Source organism: Miscanthus floridulus, chromosome 1, assembly GCF_019320115.1.
Source record: "Miscanthus floridulus cultivar M001 chromosome 1, ASM1932011v1, whole genome shotgun sequence".
NCBI lineage: Eukaryota > Viridiplantae > Streptophyta > Magnoliopsida > Poales > Poaceae > Miscanthus > Miscanthus floridulus.
The window spans coordinates 9,532,875-9,555,480 of record NC_089580.1 but is presented as its reverse complement, the minus strand read 5'-3'; the positions used below and the strand labels follow the sequence as shown (position 1 = coordinate 9,555,480).

Sequence of the window (22,606 nt, the reverse complement as noted above, 5' to 3'; positions counted from 1 at the left end):
GCCCTTTAGCTCATAGGGTGGACTGTATGAAGGTACATGCATGCGTGCAGCAACACTATCTACTAGAAAAAATCTAGAAGTTAGTTTCAAACAAAATGAGAACCGAGAAACCATGCCTGTTACTAATTTGTCTTCAGTAATTTCAAACAAAATGAGAACTGAGAAACCATGTCTATTATTGTTTTGTCTTCAGTTATTCAATTTACAGGGAAGCTTTGACATTGATATCCTCGCAAAAGAAAAAAAGCTATGTCTTTGCTAAGTTTGCTTGCTGCATTTATAGAAACAACCTTGCCTTTTATTTTCAGGACAGCTAAGACGGGCCGGTAAGGAAGAGCAGCTTCCGCGTCTACAAACCACATGGCACGTTCCTCTGCAAACCACAAGGCATGTTCCTATGGCCGAGCATGGCATCCGGCATGACCATTAGCGGGGGCTTCATGCCACCTGCAAGGCGGATGTTTTCGACAATTCCTGAAGCCGACACATCTGACTTAAAACCGCTATTTGATGCTATTGGGCCCGTACATGTAAGTTACTTTATCTTTCTTTTTCCCAATTGATTTTAATTCAAAGTTTGTCTTGTTCAATTCTATAAATCGAAGTTTCTAATAGTCTTTCCTTAATTTCATTTGTGCAGAATATTGTGCACTGGCCATTAAATGGACCACTGTTAGCTCTTTAGGCAGGATATGATAAGTGTATTGGACATATCAGACTTTACATCGATGTGCATGGTAAAGCTCTTAATGTCAGCAGTCTGTTGGAGCTACAAAAGACAATCTTCACAACAGCCATAAGTGGCACTATCTACATCAAAGTAACCTATAAAGAAGGTGATAAACAATACTACTTCAAACTGATAAGTGACCAAAGGAAAGGATGGAACTACGCTTGGGAGAATAAGAACGGGGTGTTCGAGTACAAGGATTCAGCTTCAAATCCATATATGATTGATGGACGGACCATACATTTAGACTTTGAGTCAGACTACAGTGATAAGGGACTCTGCTCCGGTCGTGATCATGGAATCATTCTGATGGGCCTAGAAGCTGTCAAGCTTGCTTGCAAGATACTCTTTGAATATGATAGCACAAACCTGCGCCACTGCAGCTAAGGATGGTGTGTGCCATATTCTTGAACTATTTGTTGGAGTCTATAAAACTTCACGATGTGCATTACTTCAACAGTCTCTCACTGCTACATGGTTCCTTATGCACACTCAATGAGTGTGAGCCTACCCTTTCCTTATAGGTGAAGAGGTGGTCTAGACTGAGTGAGCCACCAATCAATTTTCTTATCCGGTAGCTTTACTCCCCATCAGAAGCAATGTCTGAGGTGAAAGGGATAGAGAATGTAGAACCAATGATACATGTTGTGGCTATAACACCATTCAACAGGATCCCCAAATTAGGTGGTAATGCAAGGACCTAAAGTTGTTTCGCCCAAGATCAGAATACTAATGAGCACCTACATCCGTTGAACCTTGACTTCTTGAAGAGGTGGCCATTTCACGAAGCACTGGCTCAGAAGCGTCCGCCAAAGAGAATTGTTAACATGGTTGCTGTAGGCCCCTTAGCTCGCACGATGGATTTAACCAGACCAAGGATTGCTAACTACTTAAACATCCTTAATTGTGCTACAAGTCGACAACAAAGATTGAGCTTGTTCAAACCATCGGCCCACGTCGTGACGATCCTTAATTGGTTAAAAGCAGGCGTTTATGTAAAAATTTACTGCTGGTCTTATTTAAGTCTTATCAAATCGATTTGAGTGTTGGCGTCAGCTGTCGGAATTTGTAGCTCGACGGCGATCGGTAACTCTCGCGCTCACGACATCGCTCACGGACACACACGTGAACACGAGTACACACAGACTTTCATCGCCCAATGTTGCGACCTTTTCGGTGGTTCTTTCTTTCCTTTATTCCATGGTGCTTAGATCTGAGATCAGAGATCCTCGCCATGCCCGCTCATGCTATGTCGTGCCCGCCTAAAGCACAGGAACGTTTCATGCATGGTGTGGCGAAGGAGCCGCTGGGCCACATCGTGAACGCAGCACGATTCTGGCCTTTACACCATTTCAGTACATGCAACAGCTAGCTAAGTTTAGAATGTAAACATGAACATGCAACTAACTATTTACATCACTTTTGGCACCTGAATACCAAGCAGTTCACCTAGAAGCCGGTTGAGCTAGATGCCTTAACAAGCTGCATTAGCACTAGCAATGTACTCATCCTCACAAGATGATAATGCTACCACCCTTTGTTTCTGAGACACCAAGTTACCAGGCTTGTCCCCAGCAAGAACACTAATCCACCGGTACTCTTTCTGTCATCAACATCACCAGCCAAGTCACTATCACTGAAATAAACAAGTTCTGATTCAGATGTGCCTAGCTTCCTTTAAATGCAGCCATAGTACACTGTACCAGCTAGATATCTTAGTATCTGTTTAACTGCTGCCCAATGGCTTGCTCTAGGTTCTTCCCTGTATCTGCTGATAATACCCACGACATATGCAATGTCTGGCCTCGTATTGACTAGGTATCTCAAGCTCCCAATGATACTCCTATATTTGGTTTTGTCAACAGGTGGTGACTTGTCATTCCTGCTCAATTTCAGTCTATTCTCCAATGGCACATGACAAGAGTTGCATCCCTTCACGCATGCCTGATCCAAAATTTTTAGAGTGTATGAGCTCTGACACAATGTGGTCACTCCCACCTTTTGATCAACTTGAATACCCAAATAATAGTTGAGTAGTCCCAAGTCATTCATACTGAAGCTTTCTCATCATCTCCTTCTTGAAAACTTCAATGTTTGCTTTGCTTGAACCTATGATTATTAAATCATCCACATATACTCCCACCAGAAGGAAGCCATCATTATCTAATCTTCTATAAACAACATGTTCTAGGGGATTTCTCACAAACCCAAGTTTCAGCAACTCACTGTCTAGCCTTGCATTCCATGCCCTTGGAGCCTGATGAAGCCCATATAAGGCCTTCTTCAGTTTGAGTACGTATCCACTACCACCCTTGAAAACAAATCCAGGAGGCTGCTGAACATACACCTCCTCCCTTAGATCACCATTTAGAAATGCCGACTTAACATCCATGTGATTCACCTGCCAACCCTTCTGTGCAGTCAATGCAATTAACAGCCTCGCTGTTTCTATTCTTGCCACTGGGGCAAAAACTTCATCAAAGTCCACCCCTCACATTGTGCATACCCCTCTGCCACCAACCAAGCCTTATGCTTGACTATATTACCAGCTAGATCTTTCTTAACTTTGAAAACCCATTTGAGCCCAATTGCCCGATGGCCTATAGCCAATGCTGACAGCTCCCAAGTTTTGTTGGTCTAGATTGAATCCATTTCTGCTACCATAGCTTCTCTCCAACACTGCTCACTCAATGCTCCCTCCACACTCCTTGGTTCCTCTACTGCAAGATAGCATAAACCACTATACTCAAAATCAATGACTTCATTAGTAGTGTCATTGATGTTGTCTAGTGTTCTGAATCTCATTTGCACTCCCTCTGAATTCACTGATTCTCCAATTTGTGGTGTTGCAAACTCAACCTCTTATGCGTAGCAGGGCTCCCTAGAGGTGTTGCTTGGTTTGATGCAGCACTTGAGTCAGTGTTGATTGACCACTGAACTTGGGAAGGAGATCATTGATCTAGAAACACAAGTTCTGTTGTTTGTTTAGTTTCTGCTGCACTTTCAGTTACTGGTCCTTGTACGACAATAGTATACTGCTCCACCTCAAACACCGTTGTCGCTGGATCAGCCCGGGCCTCTTGCTTCCAATCCCAAGCCCGAATTTCTTTAAAGATGACATCACGAGATATGTGGAGTTTCATGGCTATAGGATCATAGACCCAATAGCCCTTTGTCCCTGCCTCATAGTCGATGAACACCATTGGTGAGGATCTATCTGAAAGTTTTGAGATGCCAGGCCCTATCTTCTTGACATGAACAACGTAGCCAAATGTACGTAGATGGTGTACCTTGGGCTTCCTATTGTGCCATGCTTCATAGGGAGTTCTCCCCTATTGGCTCTTTGTCAGGGAACGGTTCAGTAGATAGACGGCTACCAACACTGCTTCTCCCTAGAACTCACTCGGCAGGTTCTTGCTTTTTAGCAAACATCTTGCCATCTCCACCATAGTAAGGTTGCGACGCTTAACCATGCCATTTTGTTGCGGTGTGTATGGTGTGGTGGTGAAGTGCTTGACACCATGCTCATCGCAGTACTCCTTGAACTTGATGGAGTTGAACTCGCCATCGTGATCACTGCGAAATGCATGGAGCTTGCTACCATGCTCGATCTTCGCCAATGCCTTGACGCGCTTGAAGCAATTGAACGCCCCATCCTTCATTGTCAGAAGCTCCATCCACATATAACGACTGTAATCATCATCAATGAGCAGGAAGTAATTCTTACCACCTAGGGTTTTTGGTCGAATCTATCCATAGAGGTCTGAGTGTACCAAATCTAGAGGCCTGCTCACATAGTAGTTTGCCACTTGTGGGAATGGGTGTCATTGCTGCTTGCCTAGAGCACAGCCATCACAAAATTCTTCCACCCGATCCAGCAGCGGCATGCCTTCCACCATTCCCTTCATACCGAGCTCTTGGAGCACCCAGATAGACAGGAGCAGCTAGCTGCATCTTTAGCAAATACAAGAGGTTCTTGACACAGGGTGCTCGCGCCAGTAGAGAACGCTCGACGTCGAACACATTACAGAACCCCTCCTCAATCACAATCTTGTAGCCACCCTCCTCCAATTGGCCTAAGCTCACGATATTGCTTTTTAGCTAGGAATGAAATAGACTTCTGTGAGTACCTTGTGCCCATCCTTCTTAGTCCGTAGCATCACCGATCTGATGCCCTCGATCTTGATGAGTGAACCATCACCGAAACGCACCGTGCCGCGCATGAACATGTCTAGTGATGTGAGTGCCTCACGATGCCCTGTCATATGGTTGCTAGCCCCCATGTTGAGGACCTAGACATTCTCGTCTTCATCGCAATCGGTGGGGTATACCTTCTTTTCGTTGAGGTGCACGACCTAACGCATCGCTCACGCCACCGATGGCTCAACATCGCGTGGCTGAACGTGCACGGCGTTCACTGTGGCCAGCAGGAGTGCTGGCTACTCACCCTCCGCATACACATGATGTGCTTCCTCCTTGTGCTCCTTCTTGGGCCTCTTGCAGTCCTCCTTCCAGTGGCCATAGATGCCATAGTTCCTACAACGCCCCTTACGCCTTGGAGTGCCTTTAGATGTTGGCTTGACGATAGGCTCCTGCTTGTCGCTGCTCCAGCTAGACCACAAAGCCGGCAACGTCCTTCACCCCAAGCGCCTCCACGAGGTCAGCATCATCTCAGGCCTCACCATCATCACCTTCTCCTTTGTCCCGGACGACACCATCATGGGCTACAATGTCACACGCAAGCTCGACTACTCCGACCCACGCCTCACGCCTAGGGACCTCGTCTAGGGCATCTCCGGTTGGGAGGACTACGGCGTCGTGACGCCGGGCGCCACCAGGCTCCTCGACGTTGGCCACCTCACCACCGAGCAGCTGGTCCTAGAACCCTCCTTCGCCGCCTTCTTCCACAAGCCCATCGCCATGCTCACCTCTGCACAGGGCATCGTCCACCTCCGCAGTGACTGCTCCACCACCTACTATGTCACCAGCCCAACCGCCTTCACCCTCGACTTCAGCGTGCATGGGGACCCCGCCGTTGTCATCGCCTTCAACCCAGACCCACATGACGCTGACCCCGAGCACGTCAATGCCATCTACATCTTCGAGTCCTTCTCGTCTAGGGCGTGGGCATAGACCATGGGCACCGTTGTCACTGACGTCGAGACTATCGTGTCTGGCTCTGGGGTCAGCGCTACATGCATAATGTCTTACAACACTCACAGCAATACACAAATTTTTTTATTCAAAACACGAGACAACGACATGCACTCAACAGATTGGTGATACATGCATAATGTCTTTGGTAATACAAAAAAAATGAACATAACAAAACAACAAACATAATGAACTCAACATGCACATGGCAGATATCCACAAACAGTAGAAAAACAAGAAATGTGCTGATCACTAGGACTTGTTGGAGCACACAAAGACCCACATCACATTGATCCAGTTGAGCCGGCTCTCTTTAGATTTCATTTTAAGAAAACCCTGACGACGGAGCCTGTCTCTACAAAGGTTTAGGGCTTGCACGAATACTACATCAGCCTCACTGATACCATCTTGAATCAGAATGTCCTGACTTGGGCCAACTTCTGAGCATCGGCATTACGACAGGCCTTCTAGGACCTAGCCTCTCTGAGAAATTGGCCTAGGTCTTCAAGGCACTCTTCTACGGATGGAGTTTGGCTACTCTTCTTGCTGCGAGGACTATTAACTGAATATTCTCTATGGACTCGCTTCAAGGACTGATGACTACTAGGTAGAATGACCGACTCATCCGACAAGGATGGAGGAGTGCGAGGGCTTCCATTACTGGGTGACTTGTCAGGTCGATGCCCCCCGCCGATACCAACTGGCCCCTGTCACGTGGGGTGCATCCCAAAATCATGATCAGTTGCTCACAGCATTGGGGCTGTTTGAACTTGTTTCTAGCGGGTTGGCTACTTTCCTGCACGTGTTCCAGTGATGACGAAGTTAGTACTGAGTTAGTAGGAACCTAATTGCTACAAAAAATTCAAAGAAATGTGTGTAGTTAGTACCCCGGGGCTGGCGCCGTACCACTCAGGGTCAGTTGTAACCTCTCTAGTCAGTGGGTCACGGCCTAGCCTAGTATGGGTCTGTCCGTCGCGCCAATTGAAGTAACAACGTTTTAGCTCGTTGTACTTGTTCTGGCACACTTTCTTGTTGTACCCGAGGTTCGTGACTTCATTGAAGTCATGAACGATATTGCTCCACCCTAGTGAGGTTGGACCGTGGGCACCGGTCCTATGATAGAGGTCTTTCTGCTTGATGATTAGGTCAAGAAGCAGAGAGGTTGTTCTGTCATCCCAGCAAGCATGGTCCTGGCTCATCTGATTCAAGGATTGACAAAGCTATTAGTAATGCACCAGTAGCAAAATGTAATCACCAGTTAGGACACTGTATTAGAATCTGCTGGAAACTGAAAACTGAGCCAACACACACAAAAAGAGAGAGAAATCACAACCATGTGGCTTATGTCAACATAATGGAGGATGGAACCCCTGCATATCAAGTTGGCAACTCAGACAATAAGTGGTGGACACCAAAAGGCGAACTGCCAAAAGGGGGAGACAGCAGGTCTATTGTGAACACATTAAGAAAACAAACTAGATGGTTGACTGTCGTACAGAAGACACACCATACTTGTCAATGGAATGGAAGACATGTCAACCATAATATAGTTTGTCTTGTCTTTTCAATGCTGTAAAGTCCAACCAAGTAACAACCTTCCAAAACCAAATGCCTAAGCCAAGATTGTCCATCAGGGAAAACCAAGGCATCATAGAAGCACAAAGTCCAATTTTTTAATTAAAAATCACAAAGGTTTGATGTCTTAAGGACTGCCCCACAAGCAAGAATCTGTTGTATGTTGGAAACTGAAAATTGAGCACTGTATTAGAATCTGATAGAAGCAAGCAAGAATATGTTGGAAACTGAAAACTGAGCATACATACAAAATTTCATGGTGAAAAGCAAGAGATGAAGCAAGCAAATTAACCACAAGAATGACCATGGTGCGTAAGGACCACCATTCACTGTCACTATAACATGACCAAAAGAGAACTAAACCCCAAATCCAAACAGCAAATTGACAAATCATATCCCTAACTTGCCTTTTGTGGCCGTTTGCGGCGTTTTGAGCGGAGGTTGTAGTGACTGCCAGCAGTTGGAGAGCAAGACGAAGCCGACGACGCTGCCAGTTTGGGCAGCATTGATCACAACCGGACGAAATGTCCCTTCTATGTCTGCAGTGCAATCATAGAGCACACTTGTAAGATGAAAAACATAATCTGAAAAATTGAACATTTAAAGGGGTGAAGAACATTACATGTGTACTGTCTAACATAATCTAAACTAGAGTATCAATAGAGAATTCATTGTGTACGAAGTTAACACTAATGAAGCCTTAAGCTATACTTTTCACCACTTAGGCAAGAATGAGCTTAAATAGATGGATTAACAGGAGTAATTAAAGAGCATTTATGTTATCAGGGGGATCAACCTAACTAAGTAGCTCATGGCCAACCAGTTGCCAAACAAAATTATAGAACATGTGTACCAAACAAATGACATGACATCTTGCAGCTACACCTCAACACTATACCGAGCCCAACCTTACAAACCGACCAAACAAGATGAGAACATTAATAACCATAAATGGTTCGGGAACTATGTTACTAGTAGCAAAAATTGACTGCAAACCCAAACAACGGTTAGCAAAAGGTGATTCGAAGGTTAACTAAGCCATTAAGCATCATCTACCAGATCTGTTCGGAAAGTATTCTGAAACATAGTCCTAAAATATGTACGTAGAGCACTTCTGTAATATAGAAATAAGATGTGGGGATTTCTATCGGACACATAGAGGAGCAGACATGAGTACATGTTAGATCTCAGATCTGGCGGGTTCAAACTGCGGCCGCGTCGGGTTCCGGGGGGGCTTACCGTTCTAGAAGGAGTCGCCGTTGATGGAGGCGGGGTCCGGGGAGGGAGGCCGAGACCACTGTCACCAAGACCGGCGAGAGTGAGGGAAACCCTAGCCGCGCGGAGGTCAAACTACAAGACGACCAGCTGTGGCTCAGAGGCGGCCAGGTGAGAGGACAGAGGCGTGGGATTCGGGTTACCTGGCTAGCCGTAGGCACCGTCGATGGAGGCGGGGTGGGGGAAGAGGACGACGACACTGTCACCGTAGCCTCGACGAGGAGGAGGACGTACAGAGGCGGCCGCGCCCGGATCCGGTGGCCGCCGACGCCACCCGTTGACGCGACGCAGACTACCGACGGTAAATGCGCGGAGCGATGGCGAGGAGCGGAGCGTGTGCGTGGAACCCTAGCTACCGACGAGAGAAAGGGGAGAAAGTGAGAGACGCGACCGAGCAACGGGTATAAGACCAGCCGTTTGGCTGGTGCGGCTGGTCAGCCCAGCACCAGCCAACCCAACCAGCCTACCGAACAGGCTGTATGCAAATAAAAGCCCCAATCTAATTTGATAATGAACTGTGATTTCTTGGTTATATAAGCATCGTCATCTTATCTTGTTTGCTCGTCCTTCCCGTGTAGAATAGAGTAGAGTATTCAATTTGGACCAGCCTTCTCGGTTGGGCCGTTGGGCTGCAAGGCACCAAGCCGCATGGCCGGCCGGCCGGCCGGGGCGAGCAGCAGGCGCTGCAGCCTGCAGGCGCGCGTCTTCTGCCAGAGAGCAGCTGGCCGGGGGCTGCAGGCGCGCGTCCTGCCAAGGGCCAGCGCGGCCATGAAGCCTCCTTTTGCCGGGCGCCCGGCGTGGCGCGCGGGCCAGGGCCGCCGTACCGTGCGCGCTAGTGCCGTCTCGGTGAAAGCGCCGCGCGAGTTTGGCGCTGCAGCATCGGAGCCTGCTGCTGCTGCTGCCGTGCGCAGGCGGCGATGGCAGTGGCATGCACGGCAGTGCGCGCTCTCGTCTCACGCTCGCACGTACAGCCCTTCGCTTTCGCTCGTTGGTTTCAGCCAGTCTAAACCAGTCAGTCAATAGTATTTTTCTCTCACAACAAACCAGTATCAGCCAACCTAAATCAGCCCAGAAACCAACCAGCGAACAGGCCCAGTACGTGAATACGGCCGTTCAGCGGGCCCATATCGTTCTAAAAAAATTTGGATTCTAGACTACTCTTTCTGTTCCTTTTAAACGTCTTTATTGTATTGTGATGATTAAATTTTTCTAAAATTTGATTTGATTGGTAGAAAATATTAATAATTAATATTTGTATCTATAAATAAGTTTATTATAAAAAATAAATTTAACGATCTATCTAATGATATTAATTATATATCATAAATATTAATATTTTCTTATATATATCCGGTCAAAGTTGAGTACATTTGGCTTTTCGCAAGTGAGCACGACAGTCAAAGGAACCAAGAAAGTATATACTTCTTTCATTTCAAATTATAAGTCATTCAAACTTTCTTGAGAGTTAAAGCATTTCAAGTTTGATTAAAATTATAGAGAGAATCACAAAGAATTATGACATCAAGTAGGTATAGTATGAAAATATAATTAATGAAGAATATAAGAACACTTATTTGGTATCATAAATGTTATTATTTTATTACATAACTTTTGTCAAACTTAAGATACTTTGACTCTTCAAAAAAGTTGAAATATAATTTGAGACGGGGGAGACAGGGAGTAGTAATATAAAATATATATTTTAGATTAGAAATGAACGATCTTTAGATCTTGTTTGCATTATTGTCTTTGCATAACAAAAATCCATGTTTATGATTTTTCTATATTAGTTTTAGTTTTTTTAGAGATCAAATAGGCCCTTAGAGATGGGCAGATGGCAATGAACTCGATCCTCAATTTTTGGAATTCCCCTATGAGGCCTCGTTTGGCAGTCATGAATAGGAATTAGCCAACCTAGTCCTGTGCTCTAGAGGCCAAATTTAGAGGTCACACGTTTTATCAATGCTATGGTCTCATTGGCCCATGGATGGTATGGGTCGACTCAAAATATTTTTCTACTATTATGGGCTATTAATACTGTCAAACACTTCAAAAAACATGACATACAAGATTGAAAACTGTAATGATAGCATATTGTGGTTATTAACAATACATCAAATTAAGTATGTTTGCAAGTGAACCATGATTTTAGTATATCTTTTTTTTTCATTTTCAAAATGATATTCCTTGATGTTTTATAAGTTATGACCAATCATGCTTATTCGAAAAATAAAGAAGACCAACAAATTAAACAAAAATATTATTATGCAACAAGTGGGTCAACTCATCTTACCCATTAGATTAATGGGTTCCAACTCTATAGACTTGTTGCCCTTACTTTTGTGAGTCGAGACAACTACACAACCCATTCCCAACCCTATTGTTCACATCCACCTCGATCCATATGTATTGGAGTGGAAACTAATTGATTTTCACTCCAAGTCAATCCAGTACACATGGATTGAGGTGAATACGAGTGCAGCGAAACAATCACTAATGGCATGTTTGGTTCTGAGGACATCTTGAGATCGCCCCCAAAGCGATTCGTGTCGAATTTGAGGCAAGCATGCCATCCAAAAGCTAGGGGGCGGGCGAGCTCATGGAGAGGATGTTTAGATGGCTATAGGGGAGGATGAATAGCCTAAATTTAAAATCTATAAACTCGTAAACACTAGACAAAGTGTTAGACTCAAAGGAGATCCTAATAATTCTACGCCTAGCTATGTTTTGCAAGACTAAGGTGAGAGTAACCTATACAATTCTAGCGCCCAAGGCATAAACTAACCTATGCCCCCTAGAATTGAATAGTTCTGGCTGGATTTGCTTTCTAGGATGACAAGTCCTAATATCTCTACTCTAGAAATTGCAACAACACAAAGTAAAGTGCAATAGTAGAGTGATGAAGTAAGATACCACACAAGGGATGGCACCAAAATATATCACATGGTCCAGTGACTTGCCACTCACCTACATCCACGTTGAGGCAAGCCCGAGAATCACGCTCCTTTATCAAGTCAATAACCCTGCAAGGTTGGCTCCGATGTGAGCACTTGATCTTGAGCCGGCTTGAACACACGACGCTCTAGTCTCCAAGCGTCTTTTCCACTAGAGTGGTTCTTCGCCTCCTTCGACGGGGATGAATCCAATAGCCCCTCACAATTCATCGCAAGAGTACCCCACAATATTCAATCGAGTGCTTCGACGGAGTTGGTGGCAACCACCAAGGGTAACAAAGCAAACCACGCAACAACCATGATCTCTAGTGCAAATCAATGTAATCTCTCAAACACTAGGATACTCCACTCTCACGAAGAATGGAAACACTAGCAAACAAATACGAGTGGAGGGCTAACTTGAGCTCTAATATGAGTGGATATCAACTAGGGGTCCAAGAGAGATGCATGCCATGCCTGCGCTGAGCTTACCCATGAACATAGGCGGAGCTACGTGGGGGCCATTGTGGGTCATGGCCCCCCTCTTGCCTCCGTAATTTTAAGTCCATGTGCTATTACTACATCCTAATAGCCATCAGGATCCAGGAGATTGTAAATTCATTGTGTCGAACTTGAGCTGTTCCATGTTTTCTCTAACGTATAAAGTCTCATGGGTCAGAGAATAGGGCCCGCGTCATCATTGATTAAAAAGGGTAAAAGCTGCCGACACGTTGCAGAAGCTTTTAGACGGCTGATGAATGGATTTTTTATTCGTTACAGCCCGGTCTTATGAGTTTTTTTTTTTTGCTTCCTTCTTTAATCTCTAAAATCTACAGGCTATACGTACTAGAAGTTACTAATTGAGTAACAATTTGTTGTCTATTGATATCTTTGCTATTTAATTTGTTCTAAGCCCCAAATTGCATAGTAGTACTAAAACTAATTTCTCCATGACCTGTGTACATATAGTTTTCATTGGCAAATTGCCCCCCCCCCCCCCCCCCCCCCCCCTGCATATTGGTTCTGGCTCCGCCAGTGCCCATGAATAACCGTAGAATTTAGTTGGTAGGTCAAGGGTAGTCCATAATACCCAGTTTGCATGCATTGTACGTTATAATAATACCTCGTCATGTACCGGTAGAGAGGGATTCTAAGCCCATACAACACTGTTTATTAAGGCCTTGTTTAGTTGGCGAAATTTTCTAGTTGGCGAAATTTTCTAGGAATGGTACTGTAGCACTTTCGTTGTTATTTAGCAATTAGTGTCCAATCATAGTCTAATTAGGCTTAAAAGATTCGTCTCGTGAATTTCGTCTAAACTGTATAATTATTTTTATTTTTTATTTATATTTAATGCTTCATGCATGCGTCAAAGATTCGATGTGACAGGGAATCTTGAAAAATTTTGTAAAATTTTGGGAACTAAACAGGCACTAACTCTCAAAGTATCTTGTACCATGTGTTCCTCCCTTTAACCGTGATCTTCAAAACTCTCAAAGTATCTCGTATCATGTGTTCCTTCCTTTACTTGTGAACTTCGAAGCTCGCACCGTTGCACCTTCGGTTCGATCTTGGAACCACAATGCACCTTCATTCAGCCCTCCTACTATCCTTGTGGATTATAGTACCGATTCATCCCCTTCAACCCTGAAAGTGTAGGCAGCCTATAACTCAACAATTGGCATCGTCCATGAGGGTCGAACCCAAGAAGCATGCTAGAATGCAAGATAATTATCATTCAAGATAAACCAAAGGTAGGTAGAGTATCTAAACATATTGAATAACGGACTTATGAACACCCAAAATAGTAAGATGTGCAACTTGCATCAGGTAATTACATTCGTTAACATAACTAGCATAAGTGACGGTGTCGTTTGCCGTTGGAAATGGCTTACACTCCCGGTGTGGGGTCACGTGGCTTTTGGCAAGTGAGCGCTGGTGCCCGTAGCAGTCTTTCGCTCATGCGTGTGTGATGTGTGCCACTGGCACTTGGTGTGGGCCAAGTCGAAGGTGATTGAGAACGTATATGAGCACAGATCGAGCACGTCGAACCGATTTGCTGCGAAATGCGAATCCTTTTGCAGTAGCACACCTCTTCAGGCAGGAGTATTGGCAGTAGCACCACAACAGGTCACATTCGTTTGCGGTCAAAGGAAGACGTTCCACTTCCACACGTCTGAAGCAAGACACGGAGTGCGTACTGTACCAGTTTTTGCAGTGCGATCATTCCGTTGCCGTGCCGCAAGTCTGGTACAGTTTTGCAGTGCCATCATTCCGTTGCCCTGCTGCTAGTGTGCTGTACAAATGCAATAGAACATACCAGACCCCAAACGGCCAAAATGCAACCCCCCCCCCCCCCCCCCCCCCCCCCCCCCCTAATGAGAGAGACATTTGAATGAAAAAGAAAAAAAAACAAAGTGGTAATGCTAGGTAAACTTTGAATCTTGCTCACAAAGACAAAAGGAACATGCATATGCAAAACCACATTGTCGAAGAGAATATTGGACTAAAGCAGTTGTCATTGCCACGACTCACTAATTCCTCTATATACAACATGTATTATACGATTACAGGATGTTTGGTTCAAGAAATAAGATGATCCATCGTTTTCTTATTTTTATTCTTTTGTCTAGTTTATGAAATGAAATGGATTGGTCTATTACTGTCTTATTTCTCACAAGCTAATGATTACTTATCATTTGTAAAAACATGATAAATAGAGTCATCCACTAAAATTCATAGAATAAACTCACAATACATCACCTCACATTTAGGAGAATGATCGGAAAAAGTCTACATAGCCCTCCCAACTATTCAAGGTGCACTATTTCACCCTCAAACTATAAAACTAGATTTTCTCCCCCCTAAACTTTCTAAAACCGGTCAAATAACCCCAAAGCGGTTTTGGACAGTGGTTTTGCTAAAGTGACGATGGTTTTGTCCTTTTCTTTTTTATTTATTTCCGCATAATCTTTGAAAAATCATAGTAAATCACAAAAAAATTATAAAATAAAAAATCTAATTTTGTTGGACTCCACATGAGTAGAACTACATAGTGAACATATAATATGGTATGCTTTAGTACAAAGTTTTTTTATAGCTTTAGATCTATGCTTTTCTGTAATTAATTGGAATAATTCATAGATGCAGCTTCTATGGTCCAATTGTGGTGAAACTTTTATGATGGACTAATTATTGCATGCTTGAACTGTAGTAAAAATTTTATACTCATTGGATCATGTATAACTTAGTTATAGATAAAAGCATAGATTTAACAAGTATAAACCTAAATAAATCTATAATTAAGTTATACATGATCCAATGAGTATGAAATTTTTAATACCGTTCCAGCATATAATAATTAGCCCACCGTAAAAATTTCACCACAATTGGACTATAGAAGCTGCAGCTATGAATTATTCCAATTAATTACAGAGAAGCATAGATCTAAAGCTACAGAAAAACTTTGTACTAAAGCATACCATATTATATGTTCACTGTGTAGCTCTACTCATGTGGAGTCCAACAAAATTAGATTTTTTATTTTATGATTTTTTATGATTTACTATGATTTTTCAAAGATTTAGTGAAAATAAATAAAAAAGAAAAAGACAAAATCACCGTCACTATAGCAAAACCACCGTCCAAAACCGCTTGAGGGGGTTATTTGACTGGTTTGAAAAGTTCAAGGGGGTAGAAAATCCGGCTTTATAGTTTAGGGGTGAAAGCTCTAGTTTGGTTTTGGTGAAATAATAAAACCCTAAGTGCTAACCTAGTTTATCAAGTGATCATGAAATAGGTAGCACATTCTAAGTGGTGAAGCAAATGAAGATCATAACATGATGATGGTGATGCCATGGTGATGATCAAGTGCTTGAACTTGAAAAGAAGAAAGAGAAAAACAAAAGGCTCAAGACAAAGGTATAAATAGTATGAGCTATTTTATTTTGGTGATCAAGACACTTAGAGAGTGTGATCACATTTATGTTTGATAGCCGTACTATTAAGAGGGGTGAAACTCGTATCGAAATACGGTTATCAAAGTGCCACTAGATGCTCTAACTCATTGCATATGCATTTAGGATCTAGTGGAGTGTTAACACCGTTGAAAATGTTTGTGAAAATATGCTAACACATGTGCACAAGGTGATACACTTGGTGGTTGGCATATTTGAGCAAGGGTTAGGAACTTCACCGGTGGAGTGAGTGCGAACAGTCCGACGGTGCCACCGGCACCCTAGATAAAAAAGACGGAGGTCACTGTAAGTGACTGGACGCTGGTCTCGGTTGGACCGACGCATCCGGTCAGTGGCAGCAGAGGGCGAGCAGCGTCGGTCTCTGACCGGACGCTGGGTCACATAGTGACCGGACGCTAGGTCATACAGTGACCGGACGCTGACAGGGTGCGTCCGGTCCTGCTGACGTGGCAGTGGACAGATGAGTCGCCGAGTGACCGGATGTTGGGTGTGTCCGGTCGAGCATGACCGGACGCGTCCGGTCGTGAAAAGTTGTCTCTGGATGCTTACTAGAAACGACACTTTAAGCTGCTACGTCCGGTCGTCACTTGACCATTGAGATCGGGCGATCAACATTTGAAGAGAGGGGACACGTGGCACGCATCGCGTGACCGGACGCTGAGGTCCAGCGTCCGGTCGATATGACCGGAGCGTCCGGTCACCCCGTGTTGTGCCCAGTGAAGGGGTATAACAGCTCTATTTCGTGGAGGCTTCTATTTAAGCCCCATGGCCGGCTCAAGCTCACTCTCTTGGCCATTTATATTGATATAGCAACCTTGTGAGCTTAGCCAAAGCCCTCTCACTCATCTCCATCATAGATTCAACATCTTTGTGAGATTGTCAGAGAATCCAAGTGCATTGCATGAGTGTTTGTATCTAGAGACACTTGATGTTCGTGTTTCACTACGAGATTCGCTTGTTACTCTTGGTGGTTGCCGTCACCTAAACGGCTTGGAGCAGCGAGGATCGTCGAGCGAAGGGTGATGATTGTCTCCGGCTCCGATCGTGGTGATTGTGAGGGGTTCTTGACCTTTTCCCGATGAAGAGCTAAAAGGTACTCTAGTGGATTGCTCGTGGCTTGTGTGATCCTCATCTTGTGTTGGTTGTGCGGCACCCTATTGAGGGTTTAACGTGTGAATCCAATTAGCGCGTGAACCTCCAAGTGAGTGAATCGCCACAACGAGGAGTAGCTTGTCGGCTAGCAAGTGAACCTCGGTAAAAAATCATTGTATTCATCATTTGATTCTGATGTGATTGGTCTTCATTGGTATTCATTCTTGTGATTGATTGGCTCCTTCCTCGACATGGCGGTAGAAACAAATTGGTCACTCTCTTTACTTTACCGCAAACTAGTTGTGAAGCTCTTTAGTGTAGCTAGTTGTGAGAGCTTGTTAGTTTGATTAGTGTGGCTCTTTAGTTAGCCTTTGAGAGCACATTAACTTAGTGTAGTGTCATAGCTTTTGTGTGGATAGAAACTATATAAACTAGAACTGTGGTAGGTGACTTGCTATTTTAGTAGGCTAGCGCAATACTTGTTTCGCCTTATAATTATCTAACTGGTTTGTTAAGTGTTGTTGTAGAAATTTTTAATAGGCTATTCACACTCCTCTAGCCATTAGGACCTTTAAGAGGGTGAAGCAGTCCATCCTGAATAGTTGACGGGTTATATAGACTTTTTTGGAGAATGATTTCTTGAACTGCTAACCATCCTTGGTGCATCCAAGGAAGCCACATATCCACACATCGACACTAGATCCCAGATGGCCAGACGGGTCGGAGGTTGTGGGACAGAGCCAGAAAATATTTGTGAGGCAACGATACTAATTGACGCATAATAGGTGTGTGAAATCAAAATTTCATAGCAAATTACAATGTGTATTAAAGAGACGTACACCTAGCTTGACTTGTGTGATGGAGAGTTGGGGCGGTTGCCTCAACGAGCTGTCATGGCCGCAGAGGCTAGCTATTGCGAGCACTTTGTCTAATCAACTACACCATGGTGGCTAATTGAACCTAGCTCGGTTGGTTATGTTTTTTTATGGTAGAATCTGTCTATTTTGGTTTAAGTCCTCGACTTGACATGGATGCTCGTATCATCCTGGATTTATTTCAGGGTTTATCGGCTTTGTGTTTTCAGTGGTAGGCGACGTTCTCATCGACAGCCAGGCACATATGGTGACTTCGTCAATCTTGATATGTGTCACCACAGTCTTTTGGAGGTGCTCATAAAGGTAACGTCTGCGTCTGTACTTGTGTAAATCGCCAAAAAAAACTACGCCATGGTGGAAATGTTCCATTATTCCATTTTTATCGTCATGGGGAAGAATAGGGTATACTATCTCCATCCCTAAAAAAATATCGCTATGAGATACGTGCTGGTCAAATTTTCTTAAGTTTGATTAGGTTTGTAAAAGTATTAGCAACATTTGTAAAAAGTATTAGCAACATTTATATCTTTAAATAATTTTATTATAAAAATATATTCAATGATAAATATAATTATGCACTATAAATATTAATATTTTTATATATTTAATCAAAGTTAAAAATGATTGACTTCTTGAAAACAAAGAATGGCATTTTTTATGGAACAGAGGGAGTATGTCCAATACAGATTTGGGATTATACTCTTTTTCTTCTAAAAAATAAATTATGACTCTCATCATTTTGGTTATTGGAAGTTTTAGGAGAGGCAACGTCTGCACTAGAGGTACCACATACTATCTACATTTTTCTTCTTAGACTGTCTCAAATAACGCGGCCCATCCCCGAAAATGCGTCGTGCACAGTGGATAAGCGGAAAAAAAAAACAGCTTCCAACCGAGTACGCAAACACAGCAGCTATTTTGGGTCGGAGGCGACGCGTGAGGCAAATAAGCGTCGTCGAGGAGAGACGATGAAAAAATCTTGCGCCCTGGGCCCGCAGACGAGATGACGGCGAGGACCGCGGCGGGGCGCTCGCCCTAGCGCCGCCGGCCGAGGAAGGGGCTCCCGCGCCTGTGCTGGGGGCGGAGGGCGGGCACCGCGGAGGCCCGGTCGTGGCTGCGGACACCGCCGAGGCCTGGCCGCACCGGAGCGCCGCGCGGGCGAGCACCGCGGGGGGCCGGTGGAGAGAGAGAGAGAGAGAGAGAGAGGTGCACGGCCGGAGGAGGAGAGGGGCGTGGCCGTCTCGGCGAGGCGAGCTCGCCGTGGGAGCACCTCCGGAACCGCCGGCCTTGGTTGCCTCGCCGGATCTGGGACTGCTCCCCCGCCGCCGGTGATGAGCAACGCCGTATGGGGGTGGAGGTGAGCAGCGTGAGGAGCAGGCGGCGCTCCAGCCCGCCCGCCGCACTGGGAGAGGGAGAGAGAGAAAGGGGAGGCGGGAGGGGAGGGGGCACGAACGGGAGCCATGGCGCGGGTGGTGCGGGCGAAGGCACGGGGGTTGGGACGAGGAGTGAGGGAGAGAGAGACGGATAGAGAGAATGAGAGATGGAGGAGACGATGAGATATTTTGGGCGGGCGCGGTGGACTGTTGGAGAGACAAGATTTTAGGTCCGTGACCTATTTACTGTGCAGAACCCAATTTCTAGAATTGATCGCCTGATTTATGTACGGATTGTAGGAGATTGTCTTACCTTTCTTTAAACAGGGTACTAGCACGGTAGGCGCGCTTACGCTGCGCCCACGTTGCTCTTGCGCGCATGCCCGGTAACAACGAGCAGCTGCCAGTAACTATTAGGCAGTGGTTATTTGCAACATGCCTAGGGCTTAGCAGGGTTCAACAAAGAATGATAGATCGATCGCAGGTAACTAATAATAAAGATGCATTCATAGTTTGAATATATTTAGCAACCAAAATATGTACACGGTATGTACGCAATTGATGTGCCTGGATGTATGTCACCAGTCGACTTTTTTTTTTAGTTAAATGCATCAGAGATCCATTAACTTGTGAGGAAGTTTCAGTCGATTCCATCAACTTTCAAAGTGGCTTTTTGGGTCCATAAACTTTTAAAATAGTTCAGTGCAGTCCATACCTATTTATTTAACCTTAAATTCAAAGCAGATTTGTAGAAAACCCCTTCCCTAACGCATGCAGGTGCATGCATGGTCCGGTTTAGTGCTTTACTGTAGCTGGCGAGGAAGGGAATCAGCGCCGCGCTCTTCTCAGTGTCCACCACCGTCTCGTCCTTCACCAACGGCGGCCTGCTCCCGACGACCGAGAGCATGGCGGTGTTCGCTGCGAACCGTGGCCTGCTTCTGCTGCTGGCGGCACAGATCCTCGCCGGCAGCACGGTGCTCCCGGTGTTCCTCAGGCTGGCGGTCAGCGCCACGAGAGGGCTAGCGAGGGTGTTGTTCTTGTTCACCGGGCGAGGAGGACCCGTCGAGGAGCTCGTACCCATGGACATGGAGAACAGCGCCGCAGCGGCGGGCTTCGGCCACCTGCTGCCGAGCGACACGCGGGCGGCGTCCCTCGCCGCCACGGTGGTGGCCGTCGCGGCCGCCGCCGCGGCGCTCCTCTGCTGCCTGAACTGGAACTCCGCGGTGTTCGCGGGGCAAGGATGGAGAGAAGAAGAGGAGACTGTCGCTGAACAGCATGCTGCCGTCACCGCTGGCCTGCAACGCTGCAGCGGTAATGCTCGCCTGCATCACCGAGAGGCGATCGATCTCCGGCGACCCGCTCAACTTCTCCACGTTCAACGTGATCTTCGAGGTGATTAGATGAGGTGCACATGCACGATCGACGAACATCACAGTTCACAGCCCATATATGGATTCTGGAGCTTCTGAAACTGACATATGGATTCCTGCATGGATGCAGTGCTTATGGGAACGTGGGTCTGTCCACTGGCTACAGCTGCTCGAGGCTGCTGCCGGCAGCGGAGGCGACCGCCACCTGCCATGACAACCGTACAGCTTCTCCGGGTGGTGGAGCGACCAGGGGTGATGCAGGCGAGCATTACCGCTGCGGCGTTGCAGGCCAGCGGTGACAGCAGCATGCTGTTCAGCGACAGTCTCCTCTTCTTCTCTCCATCCTTGCGTTCCGGCTCTCCAGCGCCGCTCCTTTTCTTTTCGCCGCCGTCGTCGTGCACCGACAACAATGTCGCCGACGCGGGGATGCACCTGAAAGTCGTCGGTTGGCATGCAAAATCTGTCAATGATCGAACAATATGCTGTCGCGTATGCTTCAATTTCGCGCGGAGGAGCATGACTGACATCATGGCGAGGAACAGCACCAGCACCGCCGGCGCGACGAGGGAGCAGTCGACGGAGTTCTCCCCGGCCTGCCGCACGTTCACGGCCATGAACACCGCGTTGGTGACCTTCTCGCAGGCGGTGAGCCCAGCGAACACCGCGGAGTTCCAGTTCAGGCAGCAGAGGAGCGCCTCGGCGGCGGCCGCGACGGCGACCACCGTGGCGGCGAGGGACGCCGCCCGCGTGTCGCTCGGCAGCAGGTGGCCGAAGCCCGCCGCCGCGGCGCTGTTCTCCATGTCCATGGGTACGAGCTCCTCGACGGGTCCTCCTCGCCCGGTGAACAAGAACAACACCCTCGCTAGCCCTCTCGTGGCGCTGACCGCCAGCCTGAGGAACACCGGGAGCAGCGTGCTGCCGGCGAGGATCTGTGCCGCCAGCAGCAGGAGCAGGCCACGGTTCGCGGCGAACACCGCCATGCTCTCGTTCATCGGGAGCAGGCCGCCGTTGGTGAAGGACGAGACGGTGGTGGACACCGAGAAGAGCGCGGCGCTGATTCCCTTCCTCGCCAGCTACAGTAAAGCACTGAACCCGGCCATGCATGCACCTGCATGCGTGTGTGAAGGGGTTTTCTACAAATGTGCTTTGAATTTAAGGTTAAATAAATAGATATGGACTGCAGTGAACCATTTTGAAAGTTCATGGACCCAAAAAACCACTTTAGAAGTTGATGGACTCAACTAAAACTTCCTCACAAGTTAATGGAGTGCATTTAACTCTTTTTTTTTTTGTGCGACTATATGTCACCTTCCGACTGGGAAGATGACCTTTCTCCAGCACTGAGTTCGATATATGGCCCCTATGTTAGGCCTGGTTTGTTTCAAAAAAATTCGCCCCAAACTATCACATCAAATCTTGCGGCACATGTATGGAGTATTAAATATAGACGAAAAAAACTAATTGCACAGTTTGGTTGGAAATCGCGAGACGAATGTTTTAAGACTAATTAGGCCATGATTAGCCATAAGTGCTACAGTAACTAACACGCGCTAATGATGGATTAATTAGGCTTAATAAATTCGTCTCGCAGTTTTCAGGCGAGCTATGTAATTAGTTTTTTTTATTAGTATCCGAAAACCCCTTCCGACATCCCCGAAACATCTGATGTGACATTCAAAAATTTTCATTTCGCGAACTAAACACAGCCTTAGTTTGCTTGATCTAATTACTGTTTTGGACCTTGCAGGACTTCTTTGCCCAATTTTAGGGGATGGGGAAGGCCTACGATTTGACAACAGCATTGGATGAGGTAATATAGCATTTTGATTATGAAAATTTGCATCACCTGTTATCTTTCATTTTTATATTGCTAATAAATTGTCAGCTACGGTTTACAAATAATATATGGCAGTTTTAGTTGGTAAGGTATATTTTGCTTAAAGAACAGTTTCAGTTGGGTGGAAACTTATCTACTGGGGCATATGTATGTTTCCTTATTTCCAAATGCAACAGGCTGCCTGATCACTTTCTAGAGTTTGTTTCACTTATTTCCTCCTCTCCGTTTGTGGGTGGGTGCACATCTCATCATGCAAGCTCTCAGCAGTATACATTTATCGGTTGGTTCCCAGACAAGCTCGAATTCATTTTTTTTGGGGCCCACAGCAATTTATGTGTATTATTAGTGTATAGTTCTAGTGTTCACCTTCGTGTTCTGATAATGCCACCTCTAGCTGTGTTAGGTTTTGTTGGGG

General features: G+C 45.7%; 1 protein-coding gene across 1 annotated transcript; it reads left to right on the top strand.

The window, feature by feature from the left end:
* Positions 1 to 9,382: 9,382 nt before the first annotated feature.
* Positions 9,383 to 20,653, top strand: LOC136451876 (cation transporter HKT2;4-like). Its single transcript, XM_066452560.1, has 3 exons — positions 9,383 to 9,745; positions 19,797 to 20,295; positions 20,385 to 20,653. Exons 1-3 carry the CDS (start codon positions 9,383 to 9,385, stop codon positions 20,651 to 20,653), a joined length of 1,131 nt encoding a protein of 376 aa, XP_066308657.1.
* The last annotated feature ends 1,953 nt before the right edge of the window (positions 20,654 to 22,606 follow it).

Bases quoted from the DNA above. Each gene is read 5' to 3' on its own strand.
- LOC136451876 (XM_066452560.1), top strand. From the start codon at position 9,383: ATGGCCGGCCGGCCGGCCGGGGCGAGCAGCAGGCGCTGCAGCCTGCAG. The intron at 9,746-19,796 runs GTCAGTCAATAG...GCTTTACTGTAG, and splicing joins GTTTCAGCCAGTCTAAACCA to CTGGCGAGGAAGGGAATCAG. The intron at 20,296-20,384 runs GTAATGCTCGCC...CGAGGTGATTAG, and splicing joins TGGCCTGCAACGCTGCAGCG to ATGAGGTGCACATGCACGAT.